The sequence below is a fragment of the Cupressus sempervirens genome, chromosome 11, assembly GCF_028749045.1.
Source record: "Cupressus sempervirens isolate cs-2001-9-10 chromosome 11, ASM2874904v1, whole genome shotgun sequence".
Lineage (NCBI taxonomy): Eukaryota > Viridiplantae > Streptophyta > Pinopsida > Cupressales > Cupressaceae > Cupressus > Cupressus sempervirens.
In genome coordinates, this window is record NC_143128.1 from 589,178,370 (window position 1) to 589,202,390 (window position 24,021).

Here is a 24,021-nt window from a genome sequence, read left to right on the forward strand (position 1 = left end):
TATAAATATAGAAAATTTATAAATATGAGATATTAGTCTCATTAATCAATATAAATTCAAAATGTGATAATAATCATAATAACAATAATTAATATCATTACTAGATAACAATTATTATTATTCATGACTCAACCTATGCTTGAAAGGTGCATCTCTTCAACATTCAATATTTACAAGATATATTATGGGGTTCGGACTCTTTCGAAGGATCATCACGGATATATTTTATATTACTACCTTACCATTTATAAATTATTTTAAGGGGAACAAATAGGGAAGGAACCATCGGTCAAAGCACATCAGAGCTGGATGGGAATTGAAGAAGACCATGAAATCCCAAAAAATCGCAGAAAGAGTAGATAGAGACATCGGCAACTCAAAACAGAACGACATACACCAAATCGAAGAAAGGCATCAAAGCATATGCAGCGACAATGATTGAAGGGCAGAAGGATCAATATGCAAGCAGTGAAAGCTGGAGCACGACATTAGAGGAGGAGATCAGTTCACAGTCGATCAAATATTCACCGCAGTCCATAAAGGAGGATCATCATTTGCACAAGGAGGATACAGTAAGATAGCAGTCTATATACATTGGTTGTAGATTAGGGGAGTAAGTTATAACAAAATGATGAGTACAAACAACGATATTACACAGAAAATGGAGAAATAAGGTGTCGGCAGGGACTAAGTACAATACACCATATACAATAGAAATAATTGCCACGTGAGCTTAAACAAGAACATAAGGCCAGAGGCAATTTCAAAAGATATCATTCTCAAACCAAAAAGACTTCAGATTCACCCATAACTAAGTAATATTGGAAGAAGCCTCTAATGCAACAGAATATATTTGGATTCATATTAAAGGAATAAGCCAGCACATCCGGAATATAATCTAATTCATATCCAACACAACTCTCCACCTTTGACGAACAAGAGACACCCAAAGTAGAAGACTGGGCCATATCAATTCCATGGAACATAGAACCATCGTAGTATACAAGTCTCAGGCCAGGGATAACAGAGCAGTGTCAGCAGCAACAGGGAGAGGGTAGAATAACATAGCCGACTCTGCTTAACCAGTATAATAGATTTGTGAGGGAGCTATCACGGAATTGAGATCAAATAAAGTCTCCATCTATTGGAGTGAGCATCTAAATTGGATGTGACACCAAATGATATCCTTTTGGAATAACAGTCAGCAGAGGGATTCAATACAATTTGCTATTATATACAAGTTAGAGTTCTCAGCCATAATATATGAAACCTATGGCATTGATCATATACAAAGGAGACTAATATCCAGAACTGAGATATATTGTCAGGTTCAACTGGGGCTATCAATTAAACATAAAATTAACTTAAATAATATTCATTCAATTAAAGACATCAGCAACAGCTGACGAGGGACAGTACAGAATCCACACCCAAGGACACCAAAATGTAACTTCCTACAATGGATTCTCACAAAAACTTATTAACAGATTCGATTAGAAACACACAAAAATATTTTAAAGAATTGACTCAATTAAAACAAGGAACAATAGAAGAATACATAGCCCAATTCCAAAAAAAATAGTCAAGGTATTGGGAATGGATGAAGATAAGCCAATCTAACTGTTTGTTGAAGGACTTAAAGGTTCACTTCAAGGATTAGTAATTTCACTTTATCCAAAGTTTCTAGAGGACACCATTGAAACCACCTTAAGGCTAGAAACACCATCTACAAGTAATAGATCCCCAAATAAGAATACAAAGCCTTTCCACAAGAAAGATAGATTTCAGTCTTCTTTTTGAAAATGATCATTCAAAACTCCAAGGAAGTACCCATGTTATGATTCCAAGGAAAGATGGACACTTGAACATATTTGTAAGTAAAAGGAAGAGAAAAGCATGTCATAAGTGTAAAAACCCATGGGCAATAGGACATAAATATGACATTAAAGATATTAGAATGGAAGACTTGTGTTATACATGCAAAGAAAAATGGGATCTAGGGCATATTTGTGGGAAAAGAAGCCAAGCACACAATATAGAGGCAATACTTGACACAAAAATAGAAAGAACCTTGTACAAGAGAATAAAGCATAACAGAGAAGGTCCTAAATGTATTCAATCAAATAATGAAGGAGAAATAAACCAATGGAGCTTTATGGAGGAGCAGCTCTAGCAGCTACAATGTAAAATGTCAAAATAGACTAAGTCTTGAAACAAATATTATAATATTAAGATATGCTTTGTGTATTCATGTGTATACTTACTGTATACTTTGTGTTTCCATACATTCATGTGTATACCTTGAGTATGCTTTGTGTCCTCATACATTAATGTATTTTCATGTGTATGCTTCATGTGTGATTCTAGATTTTAGTTGATATAAACCAAGAGAATAATTAGGAGTGAACCAAAATATATGAATCATTTAAGGCATGCTATCATTTAAGGCATGGATAATTTACTATATACTCTGTGTTTCCATACATTCATGTGTATCCCTTGTGTATGCTTCGTGTCCTCATACATTAATGTATTTCATGTGTATGCTTCATGTGTGATTCTCAATTTTTTTTTATCTAAACCAAGAGAATAATTAGGAGTGAACCAAAACATATGAATAATTTAAGGCATGCTATCATATTTAATTGGTAAGGGTTTTGTATGGTTCTTGATGTTAATTATATTCTGATCAGCATTTATTTGAAGGGATTTGGCATCTACTTTGGTAATTTCTCTATCATTTCAACATGCATACATAAGGAAAAATGCCATTAACATAAGATTGTTTGTTTGGGGACATTACAGATTCTACATATTATTACACCTAATCATAAAGGAGAGATTCATCCTTATCAAATATGTTATAGCCATATTTTTTGAGACATATTGAGATGTTGGCATTGTTGCCATTGATGTCAAAACCTTCATACCAACTACTTGGTTGTATCGATTGGTTACCAGTAGTATCAGTTGGATAACTATTGGCTATGAGTGAAGTATCAATGGTTTCCATTATATACAGAATAGGATTAGTATGTGCAATTTTAGTGCTTGGTGACAGACGTACTTGATTATTCTTGTGGATTACATCCTTCAATATGATTGTATACTTTTGGTGATTGTAGTTGCATTGTGTTTTTTGTCAGTACCTATTGGCTGATATGCTAACAGAGTTCTGCCAGGTGTTCTTGTTATCTGGACAATCTTGCAGCTCATCACATAGTTTTGATATAAAGGTTAAATCATGTTTTGGATAGATTCTATCTAGTTTCATCTATCAGTGGATTCAGATATTTTATTGACCAAGGCATATTCTTGGTTGTGGTGTTCCGATGGTTCTAGAATTCGCCTATCTTTTGGTCAATGCGATATGAAGTGTATGTATCTGAAGTGTGACCTATAATTAGGTCTTGTGGTAACTTGCTGTAAAGATCTCTTAAGTATGAGCTAGATTTAGGATTGGTGGTAGTGCATTATTTTCAATTCTAATATCTTTTTGATTTGTAGTTGAGATACTTTGTTGGTATGGCTGACATATGTATGATTGACTGCTTATATGAATAGAGAAGACCTTTGTATCCAAAGTATGGCATGAGAATATGGAATGATATGAGAGAGTTGGAAAAGGTGTTATAAGTACAAGTTAGTAAGTACTTGACAATGATGTATGCGAGTTGAAGCTATAAGTACTTGACAATGATGTATGCGAGTTGAAGCTAAGTGTGGAAGATTGTTGTGGAATCAAGAAGAGCCTTGCATAAAGACTTGCAGTGGATCAGACAGTTGCATACAGTGAGAGATTAGCGATCGGATCTACTGTTGAATGTGGTAACTGAACCAAAAAGTAGAATTGTTTCATGCATATTCATATGCAATCTTATCAGTTCATGTTTTGTCTATGAAACATCTTTGTTGTTATACATCTGTTGTATAGGGTAGTTGCAGTGGATCAGACAGTTGCATACAGTGAGAGATTAGCAATCGGATCTATTGTTGAATGTGGTAACTGAACCAAAAAGTAGAATTGTTTCATGCATATTCATATGCAATCTTATCAGTTCATGTTTTGTCTACAAAACATCTTTGTTGTAATACATTTGTTGTATACGGGTAGTTAGCCTGACCAACGATGAGTGTCTATACAAAATCACCTAAACCGTTGTTCCTTTCATGAGAATTGGCTTCTCCATGGTTTTTCCCTATTTGGGTTTCCACATAAATTCTGGTGTTCATTGTGTTGATGCTTTGTGTCTTATGTTAAAATCTGTTATAAATTTCAGAATGTTTTAAATATTTGACGGCAGAACATAAGTTAATATATATATTTTTCTTAATCATTTGTATGATTTGTAAGTTTATGGAGCTATAAAGTTTAAGAAAGTTCTTCGGAATAACAAATTCACCACCCCTCTCAGTTATTCGGTTTGTTCAACACACTTTTGGCTTTGTGATGGCCATTTCTTTAGAATTGAGCTTGGTTTTTGAAAAAGGTTTGTTTCCTACACTTTTATTACTTTAATAAAAAAATATTTATTTTATTTTTGATTTTTTGATAATTTTTGTTCTACTCATCCTGAAAGTAACATAAATTGCTTCCCATTGCTTCAAAGTTCAAAGATCTCTGCATTGGCTAAAATTTATCCATTTCTGACCAAAAAGGTGTGAGCTCTTCATATTATGTTTTTTTTCCTTGTAGTCCATTTTTTTAACTTTTGTTCCCAAAGGTCATATGATCAATATCACTTAAACAATCCATTTTTCATACCTAGGAAAGTGCTCTCTCCTTTGATACACATGGAAACTCTTTTTAGAATTTCTCTAGTTCTTAGATATACATCTTCTGTCTAAATTTTATGTAAATTGTCACTACCTTCAATGGATAGGACTACTTCTATATTGTCATCCATACCAGATGAAAAAGGATGAGTGGATACACTAATGTTATATTAGCAGTGGACAGAGGTTAAAACGGTTCAAAAATGAGAAAAAATAGGTCTTTTAGATTGAGCAGCTCCAGCTATGTTGTTCTTAGCATAGTTAGCATAATCGCCAAAAAATCGGCGAGTTTCTACTAATCGCCGAGGTTTTGGGACCGGCGAGTTTTTCCCAGATTTAATCGCGACTCGGCTAGAGAAAAAATTGCCGAGTTTTTCAGAAAAACTCTTTTTTTTTTAATTATTATTTTTAATTTTTTTTTTTTTTTTGTTAAAAGCAAAAGGCAAAAAGCCTATATATATTATGTAAAATAGAGAATTACAATATGCTAGTAAAGCTGGGAAGAGGAAGATGTGATTGTAATAATGTATTTACTTCTAGTTTGACACAAACTATTTATTATTATGCTTCCCGCCATCAGCATTCGGCATGAGAATGCAATTCTGTACCCACTATATATATATATATATATATATATATATATATATATATATATATATATATATATATATATATATATATATATATATATATATATATATATATATATATATTGTGCTTGTTTTTTTTGTGTTCTCTTTGATTAACTCATTAGATGCATCTTCTCATTGAAATTTGCAAAAAAATGTATTTTGAATTAAATTTCAGCGGTTTTTTTAGGTTCCCGAGTTTTCCGGAGTTTTTTTTTTGTAAATAGCCGATTCTTTCCTGAATAAAATTTTAGGGGGCTTGGTGAGTTGTTGCCGAGCCCAAGTTTTCCAAATATGGTTCTTAGCACTTAAAACAAGATAAAACATTTTAAAAAGCTACAGAACGAAATATACGGGCAGCAGCAAAATTGATAGAGTGATAATCAATATATGAAAGCATATGCAATCACAACCAAAACAAGGTTTTACTGACATTTACAGGAGAGCCGTATTTACCCACGTTCTTATAGTATATACTATATACAATATAGTATAATATTATAATGAAAAGAGCAATGGCCATCGAAAGAAATAGCGTATATCTTGTTGCAAGGGTTGTTCAAGTTGGACTAAGGCAAAAATAAGTAGATTCTTTCCACTATAAATGATGGTAGTGGAGGAAAAGGTAATTACAAATACAGGGCTTACGAGATCATGTGGCATATGTTTATGTATATAACTAAAGTTTTTGAAAAAGAAACTACATTGCTGAATAAAAAGAAAGGCCCACATGTCTTACATTGAAGCTCCGCCCTTGAGAAGAAACTCAGCACATTCATATCGGCCATATGCAGAAGCATAATGCAGAGGAGTATTGATGTTTTTCTCAGTAGCATGCACCGAGGCACCAAACTTGAGCAAAATTTCCACACACTCTGCCTGTAAACAAGATGTCATTCATTATTTAGTACGCAAGCATGAATCCAATACTGAAAACATTCATTGGACTACAAAAGAGATATGGGCTGCAATTTTTAAGGAAAACTAAGAGTACTGATTCATCAGCACATTTATTCGGGATTGTAAGGTTTATAGCTCAGAAACAATAGTACTGGCCCAGATGGCGATAATGCACTAAACAATACTCATGACTTGAAATTTTGAAACTCATTGAATTATTTGAAAAGCCAGCACTTGCCAAGTGTTGTGCCCTTATCTGATCTATCTAACATGATACTATGAACAATAGAATATAGAAAACTGTATAATTGAACTGTAGCACTGAATTAGACACCAAGAATATAACCAAGCTGCTCAGCAGTAACCCTGTTAGTTCTTCGAACATGATGAGTAACCAAAATAGACTAAAAAGAAGATGGAATAGACACATTGAAGCTTGGGTTAGATATTTGATTATTGAAAATGGTAATATAATAAACAATGACAAAATAAAGATGACAATATAATTGATGATGTTAATTTGAGTCAAATATTTCATACATTTGAAATTCAAACAAAAGATATGGAATGACAATGACATTACTAACAAGAGAAAGTTAAAATATTGCAAAGACTTTATTAAGAATAGCTTGACTGCTCTAACTACTTTTTGGTCATTTTGAGCTTCAAATAAAAGTATTGCTAGGCTAAGGTCTAATTAACCTAAATGAACGCTGCAGAAGCTTTGTACGAAAAATCTATGTCGAATAGGGCAATAGATAATTACTTCTTTCTCCACCTTAAAACAAACAATGAACAAAGGTGAAGGACATATAATGAGGTGGGTTTGGAATCGGAAATGTGGCTGTTTTTCCTTGTACTTGATTTTTTTGTAGTGGTGTGTGTGTATGCGTCCGCATGTGTGCGTGTGCATGTGTATGTGTGTGTGTGTGTGTGTTCTTAACCTTGATGAAGAGACCCTTACAGTTCTTCTATGTCCTCAACTTCACCATAGCAATTCTCTTGTCTCCAGACTAGTAAGAAAGGATTCTCATGTTTTATCTTTGGTCATGAGAATTTTCATACATTGCCTGTCATTTTGTTGCACATATATTTACTATAGCTTTTAATGGGGAATAGAAGAGAAATTTACTATTTCTTTGTTTTCTTGAGTGTGTGTAATGGCACTTGAAATGCTAGTTATGAAAAGATGTATAAGAAGTAAAATTGCAAATACTAAATACAAATACTTGAACAATTAACAATGAACATTGAATATTAATAGAATATTTGAATTTTAAATAAAATTTCAAATTGACAAATAAATTTGTCGAGTTGGTGAATGGAAGACTCCTATTATATCAAAAATGTCCTAATTTCTGAAGATGATTATAATGAGTTGCGTGATATCAAAACAAGTACAAAATGTGTCAAAATGTTATATAGGGAAGCCTCTAATCATCCCTCAAGGAAAACTACACTGAAACTCAATAGAGTGGGTATAAAAACATCAACTTGATTTGATGTGATTCCCCCATCAATTTCTTCTTTTGTTTTATAATTTGAAAGTGGAGGTCTGGGGCAGTAGCCCTAGTGGGGTCAAGAGACCAAGCATATTTTCCTTCTTACACAGCCTTTGGATTCTTCATTTTTTAAGCATCTTCTTCCCAAAACTGATGTGTGGTGTTTGGTCTTGAATACGTAGGGGTCCAAGGGTTGGGGCATGTCACAGTGTAGCACTTCTTTAAAGTTAATCCAAGCTAAGAAAAGTGTTTGAATGATGCTTGAAAATAAAAATTTCAATTTATAGACACACAAGGTTGGACATTATCCATGTGTGCATGATTGTACTATTTACTCTCCTATCTAATAAAATGAGTACATGCTACCAAATAAAGAAATGTCTTTATTATCACAAAAAGTATTACAAAAGTAGTGTTGGAATACTAACACCACTGAGAGAGGGGCTCAAACAGTGGTTTTCATAAACTTTGACAACTTGAGACAATTACAAGATATGAAACTTAACACATGAGCAAGAGACAGACAATACATAACAAAATGACAGAATATTTTACTGTGGAAAACCCCCTAGGATAAAAACCACTCTTCAATCCTTTCTTTTACTAGGCCTTTCAAGAAAATAGTTTTAGAGCTACAACTCTGAGAAGCAACAACACCCTTTACATTTAGGAGCTGCAACTCCAAGGAACAACATCCTTAATTCTTGAAGCACCTACTTCACAATAGCAAAAGGCACTCACTTATACAATTTGAGAATAAAGAATTCAAAGGGTTACTCTGTTTCCATACAAATCAATTATCAAAAACTTGTTTAAAATTTATATATCAAACAACTTTACATAAACTAACTTCATTGCAGGCTATAAGAGAATTAAAAGTAATGAACCAACTTCACAATTATATTGAGTAAATTTCCATTGTTTTCATCAAACATTTTGTCAGTTTCCTGTCACACATTCATTCTCTATCGCATTCAAATCTGCGAACAACTTTCTGCTCTATCAATACTGATTACAGCATACTTCTTGTACTTAGAAGAACATGAATCTGCATACCATTTCTCTATCTCAAAATTGCTCAACTATAATTTCAATGTTACAATCTTAACCAGAGAACCAACCTTATAAAACTGATGTGCAAGTGACATCTCTCTTGTTATGGCTTCAAGTATGGCAAAGACTCAAATCTATTGGGGACTTGGTAGTTTCTTTGTCTCCTTAGTCATGGTGAGATCAGCTCTTTCTTTTGATATACTTTACCATGAGTATGACATAGCCTCATAGTCCTTAAGTGGGGGCTGAATGTATCATCTTAAAATAAAAGCACCCATCATTTAATACCATTTAGCTCCCTTCCCTTTTGTGATTTTATAGTCCATGGATGCATTTGTGCTCAAACAACTATTTCTCCCACTCTTTCTCCTTCTTTCCAATTCTATTTGTGTTGTTTCTAAGACCCCGAGATTATCTCTCCTTGGGATAATCTTAGTATAGGTTTGCTAGGTCAACCTGTACCTCAGCCCATTTTGGTGTAGGGGGCAGTTTTGTCTTAGGGATTCAATTTGCAAAATTTGGTGAACTCATCGGATTGCTTTGTTTTCAATCCAAAAAATTATTATAAAAGCTTGGGCATCTCATTTTTCCATCCACTAGTAATAACAATAAATTTATGCACACATAAAGGAAACTCAAGAAACCTGATTTAAGGCATTCATCAAGTTCTCAAAGCAATTCATCTAGCATTCAAGGTGTTCTCAAAATTCGAGGATCCTTTGTGAGCATTTCCTCTTCAAGATCTAGCATTTTATTGGCCATCAACGGAGGAGATCTACATTATGGCAATCATCTTCTTCTTCCTTTGTACACATCTACATCCATGGCTCCATGATTTGTTATTAATTAGATCCATTGTGTTTGTAGAGATTTCCTACATTCTAATAGAAGATTCAACTTTCAACATCTAGCAATAACAAAACTCTTTCTAAGAAGGGTTTTATCAAGTCAGGTGAATCATTGCATTTGTTTTACTATTTTACATACTTTTTCATACTCGTCTCTTTCAAGGTTAGTTCCTAAACAAGGGCTTGACGAAGGCAAGGGCTCCCCCCAACAAAAATCAATTTATCATATGTGCAGGAACAAGTTATCAAAATTGCAAATTGAAATCTGAAAACAACTGTTAGGAGCTATCTACAAGAACATGGTCAGCTATAATTTTTTCTTTTAGGAACACAGTCGTCATCTCGATCATATTCCTATGTAGGTCGGCCTGTATCTAGAGATCAGAGATTTTTGCGGTTTTCGGGGTTTGGTTCCAGATCTGCAGACCGATTTTCCATCATCCTTTCTAATCGACAATATTCTGAGCATAAAGGTCACTTCCACTTCCCTTCTTCAAGGTGAGTCACTTTCCCTCTCTTCCTTTTATCTGACAGATCTGATTTCTTTCTTTAATGGGGTTATACATGTATCTCTTGCATTTAAATCAATTAACCCTAGGCAAGTTAATCAATCAATTCAATCAATCTTACTTTAAAATCTAAAATTAAAGAACATTGCATGAAAGAGGAATTACTTGCGTACTTCCCTAGTATAATTTCGATTTTGTATTGGCATGTATTCATCGTATTTTGGTTTTGCTAATCTAACTTAAGTTATATTCAGAGTTATTTTTGGAAGCTCCTCTGTCTTGTATTGAATGGCTTAGGGTGAAGATGTTTAACTAATGAACTCATCTCATCTAGTTTACATCAATAAATTGTTTGATGTCATTTTCTCCCTAAACAAGTGGAAATTGGGAAGACCATCTAGCTATATGATAGGTACAAGAAGGAAATATTGGATCTCGATTCAATATCACCATTAATTGTGAAATTCACAAAATGGTGGCTCGAGTGTCAATTAGCAAATTGAAGGTTTCTAAAGATAGCCTAACTTATAAATTTATGGGGCATCAACCATCATGAGATGATAGATCATGGCAATCATCTGGAGTGAGGATTGCAAAAAGATAAATCCCATTAGAGAGTATTGAACGAAGAATAGGGAAGAGTGTTGTCTAAGAGCTGCAGTTGAGGAAAAGATCAGCAACAACTCCATCACCCAGTGAAATTCCAAGCTTACAAGGAGATTGACCCTTTTACAAGGGGAGAAGTTGAAACCTGTAGGAGAAGTATAACATAGGAAGATCAAATAACTAGGCCAATGCAAGAAAGAGAAAGCACCAATGCTGTAAAGTATTGTCAGCCTAATCAAGGAATCTAGGATGTAGTCTTGAAAGTGATGTTTGAAGAACTATCTTTGTAACATGTCTAGGGAACCCCACCCCTTATTGATCCTAGGCTACATGGTGATTCTCAAACTGAAATGGGGTTCGAAGAACTTAACCCCAAGGTAAGTGTAAGAGGATGTGATCTCGATCTCCAAGCCCTAAAAATAGAAGTGAAGATAACAGGCCTTCAAGCAGTTGAAGACCATCACCCGAGTCTTACCCAAGTTTAGCACTAACTACCATAAGTCACGAAAGGAAGCCAAACCCTCAAGAAGCCATTAAAGACCCTTCGGAGAGCAGGCCAAGAAAAGCACAACATTGGCAAAAAGCTAAGTTATTGATTCTAGTTCTAATGTTGATGGGGGTGCAAGGTGCTGATGCGTGGATGCGCGAATTTTTTTTGGGGGGAATTTTGGATGCGTTTGGGTGCATCCATACATAAATATATATATATATATATATATATATATATATATATATATATATATATATATATATATATATATATATATATATATATATATATATATATATATATATATATATGTAAAGTTGTCAACAATAAATTATGTATGCAAAGAAATACAAGAAATATACAAAAATAAACCATTCATTGAATCATTTGTAATGTTCCCGTCATAAAATAAATATTTAATCAAACCTTTGTTAATGGGCTGATTGATTTAGTATATCTCGGACCTATTTTTATTTTATTGTTTCCATAGGTAGGTGTGACGTCGGCTATCTTTGTAAACCCTCGAAAAGCTTCTCCGAAGGGTATTTAAGCACGACATGTAAGTAGTAGTAGGTATGCAATTTGGCTTATTATTTTCTTTATACTACGATTTCTCGTTGGGATTTCTCTATTGTTCGTCATCTTGGAAGTAAATGATCTTCCCTACTTGGTTGTTCTGGTTTCGGTGGGATTCAGCCCTCACCCTATTCCATTTGTGTGGTTTGGTTGGGATCTGGCAAATCAAAGCGGCATTTTATCTACCATTGTATCTGGAAAATCTGAAGTGTTATTGTTATTTCTCTACGTGCAATCATCTACAAATAGTTATTGGTCATGAGTGGTCTTTCTGTGTGGATGCGTAAAATACTCTCGCGTAGCAATCACATTCTGTCACCCTCCACCCATACACCATCTACTTGCAACCACACGGATCCATCAAACATCACCGTACAGAGCATGAAACATCACCATACGGCCTCCCTCAACCTACTTTTCCATACCATACGACCACCCTACAACACTGTACAACCAAGGCCTAAGACATCGTACAGCCTGCCCCTTCTCTGTCATATGGCCAATTGTGTCTCCCGTACAGCCACCCATAAAATACCGTACGACCCGCACCATTTACTCTTGTCCACCGTACATCTCTCCTAGGGATGCGTAAAATACTCTCGCGTAGCAATCACATTCTGTCACCCTCCACCCATACACCATCTACTTGCAACCACACGGATCCATCAAACATCACCGTACAGAGCATGAAACATCACCATACGGCCTCCCTCAACCTACTTTTCCATACCATACGACCACCCTACAACACTGTACAACCAAGGCCTAAGACATCGTACAGCCTGCCCCTTCTCTGTCATATGGCCAATTGTGTCTCCCGTACAGCCACCCATAAAATACCGTACGACCCGCACCATTTACTCTTGTCCACCGTACATCTCTCCTAGGGACCTACGACCCATACCTTCCTTCCTGTATAGCCTATCTACAGTACAAACCATACAGCCATTCAGTGTTTCCGTGACTGGCTACCAGTTTGGGGTACAACGCTACTAATGGAATATTACAATGGTATCAGAGCCAGTGATTCTGCCAGCCTATGGAAGTGAATGCAAGTTTATATCTGAAGGACAAGACGAAATAACCTTGTTGGTAGAATGGCAAATCCTCAAGATCCTATTAAATAAATCATGAATCTTTTAAGAGAGTTGAGCAGAAACCAGATACAAGTCAACGAAACCCAAAGGCTTATGCAAGAAATGCTACAAAATTGGCTGAGGGAAAGACAACAGGAGAACAAAACAGGCATAGCGACAACTCTATTTCGGGAAGGACAAACTCTCAACCCTCTCACTCTCGACCCTCAATACCCATCTTCCTTGGACAGAAGCACCACACAAAGAAAGAAGGCCCACTTTTAGGAAATACAAGAAAAACTTCGAGAAGATTAGAGGAACGCAAATATGGAAGGTGATATATCTTACAAAGACTATGTTGATCTAAGAATGAGATATTCAGGTGGGGGAAATCGTGATTATTTTAATGATGATCTCAAGAGAAAGATCAAAAAAGTAAACTTATCACCATTTGATGGATCTGGAGCCATCACTGCACATGCATGGGTTTTAAAGGCAAACACCTATTTTCAACTCAACCCAATGCCCGAAGAGGAAGCAATCAAGATCGCAGCACTCCATCTGGAAGGAGTGGCACAAGAATGGTGGCACCATGGATTGATTACTCTTGGCCATGACCAAGTAACATCTTATGTCAAGTTCATTGAGAGACTCATTGACCGTTTTGATGGGAAGGATCCTGAACTAAACTTCAAAGATCTAGCTCAGCTAAAGCAAACAAGTATGGTAGACAATTACATCACTGAGTTGCAAAGGTTGTCAGTATTAGTCATAGACATCTCTGAAAGACGTTGAATTGTGTTATTCATGGATGGGCTAAAAGAGCCTTTGAGAGGCTAGATCAAAGGGTTCAACCCGTGCACACTCAACGAGCCAATTAAGGTGTGTGACATGGCCGCATTTTTCTCCAAAAATCACGTGCTTATGCCAACACTGTCCCCACAAGAAGACAAAGACAAGGAGCCAATTTAGAAAAAAACTCTATTGGATGAAGACTCTCGACAAGAGCTCCAGAGGAAAAAGCTCTCTTTCACGTACAAGGAACCATGGGGATCAGGTCATCGCTGCCTTAGGAACGGAAAGATTCATTACATTGAGGTGTTTCCTGATGAAGACGAAGGACAAGTACCTATAGTGACTAGTGAAGAAAGTAACCAATAGGAGAGAATAAGCGCCCTGATACAAAAAGGGGGTCCCATTGCTACCTCCACTACAATGGCTACAAGTAGTATCTTCAGGGTTCGCAGCACACTTCATAGGAAACGAGTCGCAGTCATGATTGATAGTGGTGCCACACTCAATTTCATCAATTCATCTTTGGTCACTAGTAAGGGCTTGCATGCAGTAGGGCATGGAGGATTTGAGGTTAAGGTTGCTAGAGGAACCTTGTTACACTGCACTCATGTGATCCCATGGCTAAAAGTTTCCATGGGAAACTATACCTTGATAGATGATTTCTTTGTCATAGATTTGGTTGATACATATATCATATTGGGCATCCAGTGGATGGAGACCCTTGACCAGTACACCCAAAATTTCAAGAGGATGGACTTTTCATTCGAGACGGATGGCAAGAAGGTACTACTGAGGAATGTCAATTTAAGTATCAAAGGAAGTCACAATCAAGAAGATGGAGGCCATTTTTAAACACGATATGACGCCATATGCTACAAGTAAAAACATAATAGTCAACACTTTACCCCATTCCTTAGATAATTGGCGGGCCCATCTATTGGTCGAGTACTCCAAGAACACTTTTGCCATATACATGATGAAAGATACCAAGTTATTGATGATATCATTTACTACGGCAATAAGATCTACTTGGTACCTAACTCAAAACTGAAGAAGCTGATTATAGAAGGTTTCCAAGAATCGGATTTGCATTTGCTTGAGGACAAGCAAATTTTGGGGTGAAGGGACTGTAATGTTCCCGTCATAAAATAAATATTTAATCAAACCTTTGTTAATGGGCCGATTGATTAAGTATATCTCGGACTCATTTTTATTCAGTTTTTCTTGTGGTTAGGTGTGACCATCAGCTATCTTTGCAAACCCTCGAAGAGTTTCTCCGAAGGGTATTTAAGCACAGCACGTACGTAGTAGTAGGTATGCGATTTGGTTTATTATTTTCTTTGTACTACGAATTACCGTTGGGATTTCTCTGTTGTTCACCATTTTGGAAGCTAAAGATCTTCCCTACTTGGCTCTTCCGGTTTCGGTGGGATTCAGCCCTCACCCTATTCCATTTGTGTAGTTTGGTTCAGATTTGAAAAATCAGAGCGGCATTTTATCTATCATTGTATCTGGCAAATCTGAAGTGCTATTGTTATTTCTCTATGTGCAATCATCTACAAATAGTTATTGGTAACGAGTGGTCTTTCTATGTGGATGCGTGAAATACTCTAGCATAGTAATCACATTCCATCACCCTCCACCCATACACCATCTACTTGTAACCACACGGATCCATCAACCATCACGGTATAGAGTATGAAACATCACCGTACAGCCTCCCTCAACCTACTTTTCCATATCATATGACCACCCTACAACACCATACGACCAAGGCCTAAGACACCGTACGGCCTGCCCCTTCTTTGTCATACAGCCAACTATGTCTCTCATACAGTCCACACCATCTGCTCTTGTCCACCGTATGGCCCATACCTTCCTTCCTATACGGCCATTCGGTGTTTCCATAACTGGCTACCAATTTGGGGTACAATGCTTCGGAACATTACATCATTGTCATAATCAAATTGAAATAACAGTAATGTCTAATTACTAAAGTACTCAAGTTCAAGATTCCAATGCAATTCGAATTACAAAATCAAAACATAGTTCATGGTTCAATGTTGATCAATCAAGAGTCAAGGCTCAAGATTCACAAATCACATTCAATCATTCAGAATCATAAGGATTCTCAAAAACTCCTTAGTCTCATCATCTTCTCCTGTTACAACACTTGCAAGTTCATTTGAACAATGCATGGTTCCAATTATGCTAGATGCACGTGCTATGATGTTATCAACATCATCATCCGTCAGCACAGTAAGATCCTAAAGTGTTGCATCCAAGTTTGCACATTCAAGGGCTACATCCCAAAGCTTGGTTGACCCTTCCTTGTATCCATCCTCCTTACGTGACAAAAGATGCAAGTTGGTATGTATATAAACCAAGTCCTTAGGTTTCTTTGAGCCCAACTGGTTGCGCTTCATGAATGGATATAGGAGTATGTACTCCAATTCAGTTTAGCAAAAGAACTTGCAACCTGAATAGTGTTCATAAAAATTTAAAATTAAACATACAAACGAAAAGCAAATTAGAGAATGTTAAACACTAAAGTGTAGAATACAACTGCTAAATAAATAAATAAACGAAAACTTACTTGTGAGAGGATCTTGATTGCAAGAGGTTGTAGATGCTTGAATGGTTGACCATACATGTACCACCATGTGATAGTTCCCATGTCATTTTGGTCCTTTATTGCATATGGAGTAAGTTTTGATCCTGAAGCAAATAAGCCCAATTCTTGCCTAACCTTTTTGAGCATTTCATTATCCAGGAAGAGTCTTGCAAATGCAGTGTAGCACCCAGTAGCAACTTCTTCATCCGCATATGGTGCAATTCTATCTGGCATAGCAAGTATTTCATGGCTATAGTACCTTAGAGATAAGGCATATGCAAGGAGGTGCAATGGGGTAGTCACCCTCTACCAAGGATGATGAATGATATCCTCCACCTTTTTGCACAAGGCTTTACATTCTGTGGGGTTAGTCTCATGTGCTTGTATGGAAAGCTTTACCTTTTCTATCATGGTGTCCATGGCATCGTACACATCCCCCAAGCAAGGTGCATCTGTATCGGCAAAGCATAGCATAGTCACAATAGGCTCGGTGAAATCCAATGCAAATTGCACACGAGCCCACTAATGCTCATCAAGTATCATAACCCTGACCTTCAAGGCTCTCTCTGAATTTGAAGCCTTCCATATAGCCCATTGGTTACAAATAACCATTTGGCCCAATGCTGATTGCACCTTGAGGAGTCGTTTCAGAACAACAGTATGAGATGCAAATCTAGTCTCAGCAAACTATAAGCAAGTTGACAATATGACATCAAATATAAAACGAAGTTATAAACAAGAAATTTGATAATTGAACATGAATATAAAACTTATTCAAAATAATTAAATAAATGAAACTAAGTAATTACAATTTTAAATCTACCTTCAACAACTCCAACTTGGAGAATGATCTGAATATAGATTGTGACATGTGGTGGTTTGTCACAAACATTTGTATCTCCTCTCCCTTGTGGTATATTTGCTTCACCCAATCTATTTGGGTGCCAATTTGTTGCATGACCAAGTTGAGAGAGTGTACGGTGCATAGTGTCCAAAAAATATGGTCATATCAAGACTCGACCAAAGCACCCGCACCCCTACAATTTGTGCCATTATCTATGACCACCTGGACCACATTCTCACTATCCACCATCTCTATTGCCTCAATGAGAATTCTTGAAATGAATTGTGAATCTTTAACTTGTCCTTCACAATAATAGCCTTCAAAAACATTGCCTAGGGGACATTGCAATCACATTTATCAATGGTTGGTTTCTTGTGTCTTTCCATCCATCAGATGCAATAGTTATGCTAGAAATTTTCCAAGATGTCCTAATCGGTTGAAGAGCTTTGTCTATAGAAATCTTTTCTTTTTGCAAAAATGTAGTACGCAATTGTTCAAACCCGGGACTAATGTAATCAGCTAGTGCTCTAAGGATGGCTGCAACATTTCCTTCCAATATGGTGATCTTACCAAATTGAAAGGAAGATCATTGGCATAAAGGCAACGTGCAATGGCTTCATCAGCAATCTCTCTTGCCTCCATTTTAAATGCTTGATCCAACGGACCTCTTTTGCGGGTAATAACTTCTACTTCATCATCCTCCTCTCCCACTTCCAAGAATGGATGTTTGGAGGATGCAACATGATCGGTGGGCACATTCACTTTGCTCTTTGTAGGTGAAGGTTTGTACGGACTTGTTTTTTATTTGCTCACTAAACGATCAACAACCTCTTGTTCTTTTATGAATCAGGCTAACTGTGCATTGCTCAACCTTTTTTCATCTTTACTTCCCTTGCACAATGCTATTCCTTTACCAGTAGGGCCCATAAAATGATCTTTGGCCCGAGAATATGAGTTGTTAAATGGTTTGCTATGACATACTTGCATCTCCAAATGTATGACCCACCTCCGGAAACCTGTGATGATCTTGTGGTGTGTCTCCATAATGGAGATGCCACATCAATATTGAAGTTATCACTTCGTTCTTGCCCTGTTGCTAAACTTTGACTATCAATAGTGACCATTCTTGCACAATAGGAACTATGAATCTAATAAGAAAATAGGAAAAACTAACTTAGAAATGTTTTGAAAAACTATGAACATGAAACATATAAGTGCAAGTATACAATACAAAAATACTAAAAAAATATGGCTACAGTTATTCCTTCATTTCTTTAAAACGAAAAAACCAAAAATCTTGACAAAATTCTTCTAAAACTTGAAAAATTCATGATCTTAAAAAAATCACTAAAAAAGCTCATGAAATGGATCGAATACTTATCTTAGATGCTTAATTGTCCTTTGTGGAAGCTCAATAGACACCCTACGAATGATCCTCTTCAAAACTAATGACCTTGCTTTCAGAATGGCACAATAGAGACCAAATGAGAACAGAGCCCAACTAAAAACAAAATGGGAAGAATGGGCAATGAGTGGCCTCTTTTAGGGCTGTTTTACGGTTGTGAGGAAAATAGGAGGAAAAAAAAACATACGAAGTACATGTTTTATTAAGTCACCTAAGTGGCTAGCCACTCAAAGCATCTGGATGCTCACGGGATGCACTCGGATGCTCTACCAAGCACCTTGCGCACATCCGCAGGAGAAGGAAGCGCTTCCTGGCAGCGTCCCCCACGCACCCTCCCGCATCCGCTCACCAAAACGCATGAACATCCACATCCCCCTCTATCCTAGACGCGTCGGTAACTTAGGCAAAAAGAAGATTGGAGATTAGAGATTAGTGCGAGTAACAACCCTCCTCAAGGAGCAAGAAATCTCAAAGGAAAGCCTTGAGCTCATCGATGTAAATGCCAAACAAGGTCGGAGAGAGAGAGAGGGAAGCCTTGCTTCACCCCAATGGTGCTTTGAATCGGATAGGAGAACTCTTGCACATAACCTGAACCTGCCCACCACAGTCTCGTATAACCTCATAATGGCCGCAACTAGAGTCTCGGAAATCCCAATATATCTAAGCCTTTCAAGAAGTGCCACCTGAGGAATAGAGTCAAACGCATTGCAAAAGTGCCACCTATGACCTGGTTGAACCTCCGGATTCTAGGCCAGTTCCTATCTGATATATTTGATACCTTACTTATGCTAATGGAGACATGAAAACTTGCATGGAAAAGGGTAAAAAGACAAACTTGAACATGAAAAGCTAATATATAAAATAAGGTGATACACCAGAATTGATAACGCAAAATCCTTTTATACTTGAAACACAATGAAAGTTTTAACAGATAATCACAAAACCTTAGGCTTGGAAGAACTGCTATTTCATATCAATAATTTAAGAGAAGATTAAGATTTGAAAATATACGAAAGAAAACTAATCACAATCGAATATATCAATAATGAAAACACAACTCAAAACCTATGAAAACAGATACCAGATAAGGAAGATGCAAGACAAGACATAATTCAGAAGGTCTACCAACAAAACACAATTGAATAACGTCAATCACCTCAAAGCATACAACCAAAACCTTTATTCCAAAGCTGATTACAATGAAAAATGTATTCCAATCAAAGGCCCAAATAACAATATATCTGCATAATAGCTCAAAATAATGAAGAAAAAGATACCAAAGACAAAATCACTTAAGCATCCCTCTTCTCTCAAAATCTGAACCCTCTCTTGAAAAGCAAGAGGGTATATAATCATCTCCAAAACAATACCACCTTCCATAAAATCAGGAAGTCTGGGTCGAAATAATGAGCTAACTCATTATCAAGAACCTCTAACAGCTCCAAAAATATGTCTCATATATCTCAAACTAAGTCTTGACCATCCATGCATAGGAAAAGTCTAAAAAAGACCCCAAAACTACCACAAATAACTCCGTAATGGACTCCAAACTCCTGAGTCTAAACTAGGCCTCCAAAAATCACAACTGAGACTCCCCCTTGAAATTTGGCATTAAAAAATGTTAACACCTTCTCAACTACCTAGTTAAACTTAAAATTGCAATGCAAACTCCCTTTTTAAAAATTGAACTCTCCCCTTTTTTTAACTTATTATTAAATTGCATTTAAAATTATTATCATTTAGTAGTTGATTTATAGTTTATCAACTAAAAATAATAATAACATTTACAATTTGCATGAAATGTAATGCAATAATAATAAATTATTAAAATAATAATATAGATATTAAAAGATAAAATCTATGTTACTATTTTAATAAAAAGTAAAACATCCTTATTATCCCTATTTCATGGATCCGAAAAATTCATACAAAGCAATTAAGGAATTGATAAAAGGGAAGTCGAGAGTTTGATTTCTTATTTTAAGTTGTTTCAAAAGGCTGAAGGTAAAACATGGCAGGGTTATTTTGAAACCCTAGCCACCATGAAGGCTCAGACCTGCAATTTCTTTGCTAGAAGATGCCATTTAGCTGTTGTATTGTTGTTTTATAACTCTTGGAGGATTCTTAGATTCGTAGCATGAAATATGGATGGTTTTTTGAGGCCGTCGATTGGTTATTTGCTATTGTTTGAAGCCGAATCTGCCCTTTTTCATGGGTTTTTTCTCTTGCTGGGTTTTGTTGGCCGTGAGCGCCATTTCTTTCCTTTCTTTGGCCACGGACTTCTAACGGCAAGCTGGGGTTTTGGACGCCTAGATTTTCTTGATTTGTTTTGCTGAAAAACGTCACATGATGGGCGCCATGTTTTAATCTCTTCCATTTGCAATTGCTGATATATTTTTGGACGCCTAGATACTTCAAATTTCTCTCATTTCATGGCATGAGATTATATAATACGGTAAGTACTGGTTTTTGAAGTAAATTTTTTGTTGTAATGCAGATGCCATATTTCTTCCATGTTGAGTTCTGCATGTTTGGACGTTTGTAAGTTGTGATTTTTGCTCTGGAAGTGGTCATATTCTGGGTACCATATTTAAGGGTGTTATTTGCAGGGTCAGCTGCAGCTGTAGCCTGTCTGCTTTTTCTTTTAAATGCTATGTCTTTCTCAATAGGATTCTCTATGAAATCAGCCTTATTTTTCCTTTCATCACTTAGACATGTAAACTTTGGTGCCAGATGTTCTTGGTTATCTCTATTAGATCTATTATATTGTGACTGGCTATTTTGATGATCTGAAGCTTGATCCTTCATAGTGTCAAATGTCTCTGAAGTTCTGTCCTTGTTACTTGAAAATTTCCATTGCAAGCAACCATGGATGGCTTTGGCATATGGCCTCAGATGAAAATAAGAAATTATTGTTGATGCCTCATAACTGCAAGATACAGTTTCAAGCAAAGGGCCTTCTACACTGCTAAGAGCTAACTCGATTGGAACCCATTTAACCTCTACATCAGGGAATGAACTAAGAGGATCTTCCTTTATGCAGCGCATCATATACAACTAACTATTTGTCTTTGCTCTGTTTAACGAATATACTAAATGCTTTGAAAGCATTTCCAAATCGCACTCATCAATTCCAAAAGTCTCATACATTCCTTTTGCAGTGTTTGCATCACTTGAATTATACCAACAGAGTAACTGATTTATAGGCAAGACAACATTATTATGATGATTTCTGATCTCCTTCAACAGCCCTGTAGATTTTGAAAATGCACATTGAATCCTTGTTGATCCCACAATTATTTCTCCGTTGATATGTTTTGGCTTGCTGCCTTCTCTTTGCACATGCAGAAATCAATCTCAAAGCTCCATATAATGCTGTATTTTTATTTTTTTACTGTGACTGATAACTCCTTTATGAACTGGTACTGATGAACACTATTTGTTTCTATCATTGTTATGACTTGCATCTGCTACCTTTATGACACATTTTTATCACTAGCTGAAAATGGTTAATTTTTGTAATCAATAACTCCACCTGTAGCTTTTTGCATATGCGAAACAAAAGGTTTCAAAACTTAAAAGTTTGTTCCTTTGATGTTTCATTTGTTGTTATTGCTATTGCATACCAATCACACTTGCTACACTTATCCTGTTTTCTCCAGTTATTATAAGTAAAAGGTTTCAAATCGAAATGATTTGTCCCTTTAATACTTTTACTTTCCGTGATTGACTTCTCTATCTACTGATATATGTCTTTATTTTGCTAAGATGAATAGCATGTAGGATGATGAATGTGAGATGAAGTGAGTTATCAGCATTGCCTAGATCCATTGGATCTAACCTATTCTCTTTTGTGTATGCAGGAATTGGAAGCATGGAAAAGGCAAGATTGAAGACAGCAAAAAGACGGATGTGGATGGATGCCACTCCACCAGTCATTACAAGCAATGACTGGTGCCCATGACCTTTTTCTCCTTTTACTCTTCTTTCATGTTATTGATTTCAGTAGAGTACAGATGTATATCAGCAAATAGGGACTACTCTCACAGTCAAATGTGTGGGAGAAATTTACTTTCAGCATCTTCTTTCCATCATGATTTGTTCCATCATACAATCATTGTATATTATTTCAATATGAATAAAATGCTTTTCTTTAATGCAATTCTGAGTATTACTTGAAAGTGATAAGCATGTATGTTTTACTCCATTTGAACATGCGTGAAAATTGAGTAACAGTAACAGCAAACTGAAAGGCAAGATTTAAGGCAATCTCAAAATGGAACATTACAAACTATGATCATGCATATAAACTTGTGCATATTTCTAATGCACATACAAGTAGAATTTCTTCATATGCCTATCCTTCATCAATAATAAAATCCTACATTCTTCCAAGGTAATTGATCTTAAATAATTTATTAGCTGTTTCTTACCACTCTACGTTGAAACTATCATTGCATACTATGAATTATATTTCTTAGCATGTGCTCTAGAAATCTAAGTCACAAGGTTCGAGTTCGAATTCGAGTTCGGCGACTATGAAATTCGGATAAAATTCGAGACCTCAAAAATGTCGGAAAAAAATCGACATTAAATTCACCTATATAAATTAATTTTTAAAAATTATAAATAATAAATTTAAATTTAGATAAATATTATACAGAACAATATTGTAATTTAAAAAGAAAAATTATATCTACTACTATTTATCACATAAAATAGTAATATTATCTAAATATTAAAAACACTATATAAATAATAATAATGATGATGTTGATAAGATAAAAAAATACAATAAAAATATCACAGTATATATAAAACTAATAATATTAACATATAAATTAATATTATCTAAGCATATAAAACTATAGTATAAATAAATAACATTTACCACTTTTGATTATATTTTAATTTGAAGTGCGCTTCAGATATATAAACTTCATAACATTAAAAATTAAAGATGTACCCGACTGGCATTACAATTATTATTATACAAATAATAAAAATAATATTAACATACAAAACAATATAATTTTAATATATAAAAATTAATTACGGATAAATAATTTGGAGTAAGATCATTCATGTATTCTATTGAAATCTGGACTTTATTTGATCGTGTTTGAAGCTGATTCAGAGGAGTATATGCCATTCGATGAATAATGTCTTCTGCTTTTCGTCCATGCCATAGCGTAACGCGAAACCTTTTCATAATGGTGCTCACAGAGACGATAAAAGCACAGACATAAACCTTTGTGTAATGGCGCTCTAAGAGACAACACAAACACAGACAGGGAAAAAACACAGATTAACGCCTCTGTTTGTAGGTTAAAAAAAGCGGAAAACCCTTGAAGACGTTTTATTAAAGACTGCTTGATATATCTGTACAAATATTAGG

At 35.7% G+C, this 24,021-nt stretch overlaps 1 protein-coding gene and 1 long non-coding RNA gene across 13 annotated transcripts in view; one reads left to right on the forward strand and one right to left on the reverse strand.

The window, feature by feature from the left end:
- The window catches only part of LOC149531042 (ankyrin repeat domain-containing protein 2A-like), a 146,354-nt gene that overhangs the window by 105,933 nt on the left and 16,400 nt on the right, over positions 1-24,021 (reverse strand). For all 12 annotated transcript variants that reach the window (XR_016358542.1, XR_016358541.1, XR_016358539.1 and 9 more), the window contains one exon: positions 6,145-6,284. Coding sequence is in view for 7 of the 12 variants with exons in the window: in XM_089809147.1 (XP_089665273.1) it covers positions 6,145-6,284 (140 nt within the window). In the remaining 5 variants the exon portion in view is untranslated. The remainder of the gene's footprint in view (positions 1-6,144; positions 6,285-24,021) is intronic.
- Positions 220-22,785, forward strand: LOC149531046 (uncharacterized). Its single transcript, XR_016358544.1, has 2 exons — positions 220-572; positions 22,487-22,785. It is a non-coding gene; the product is annotated as an uncharacterized LOC149531046 (long non-coding RNA).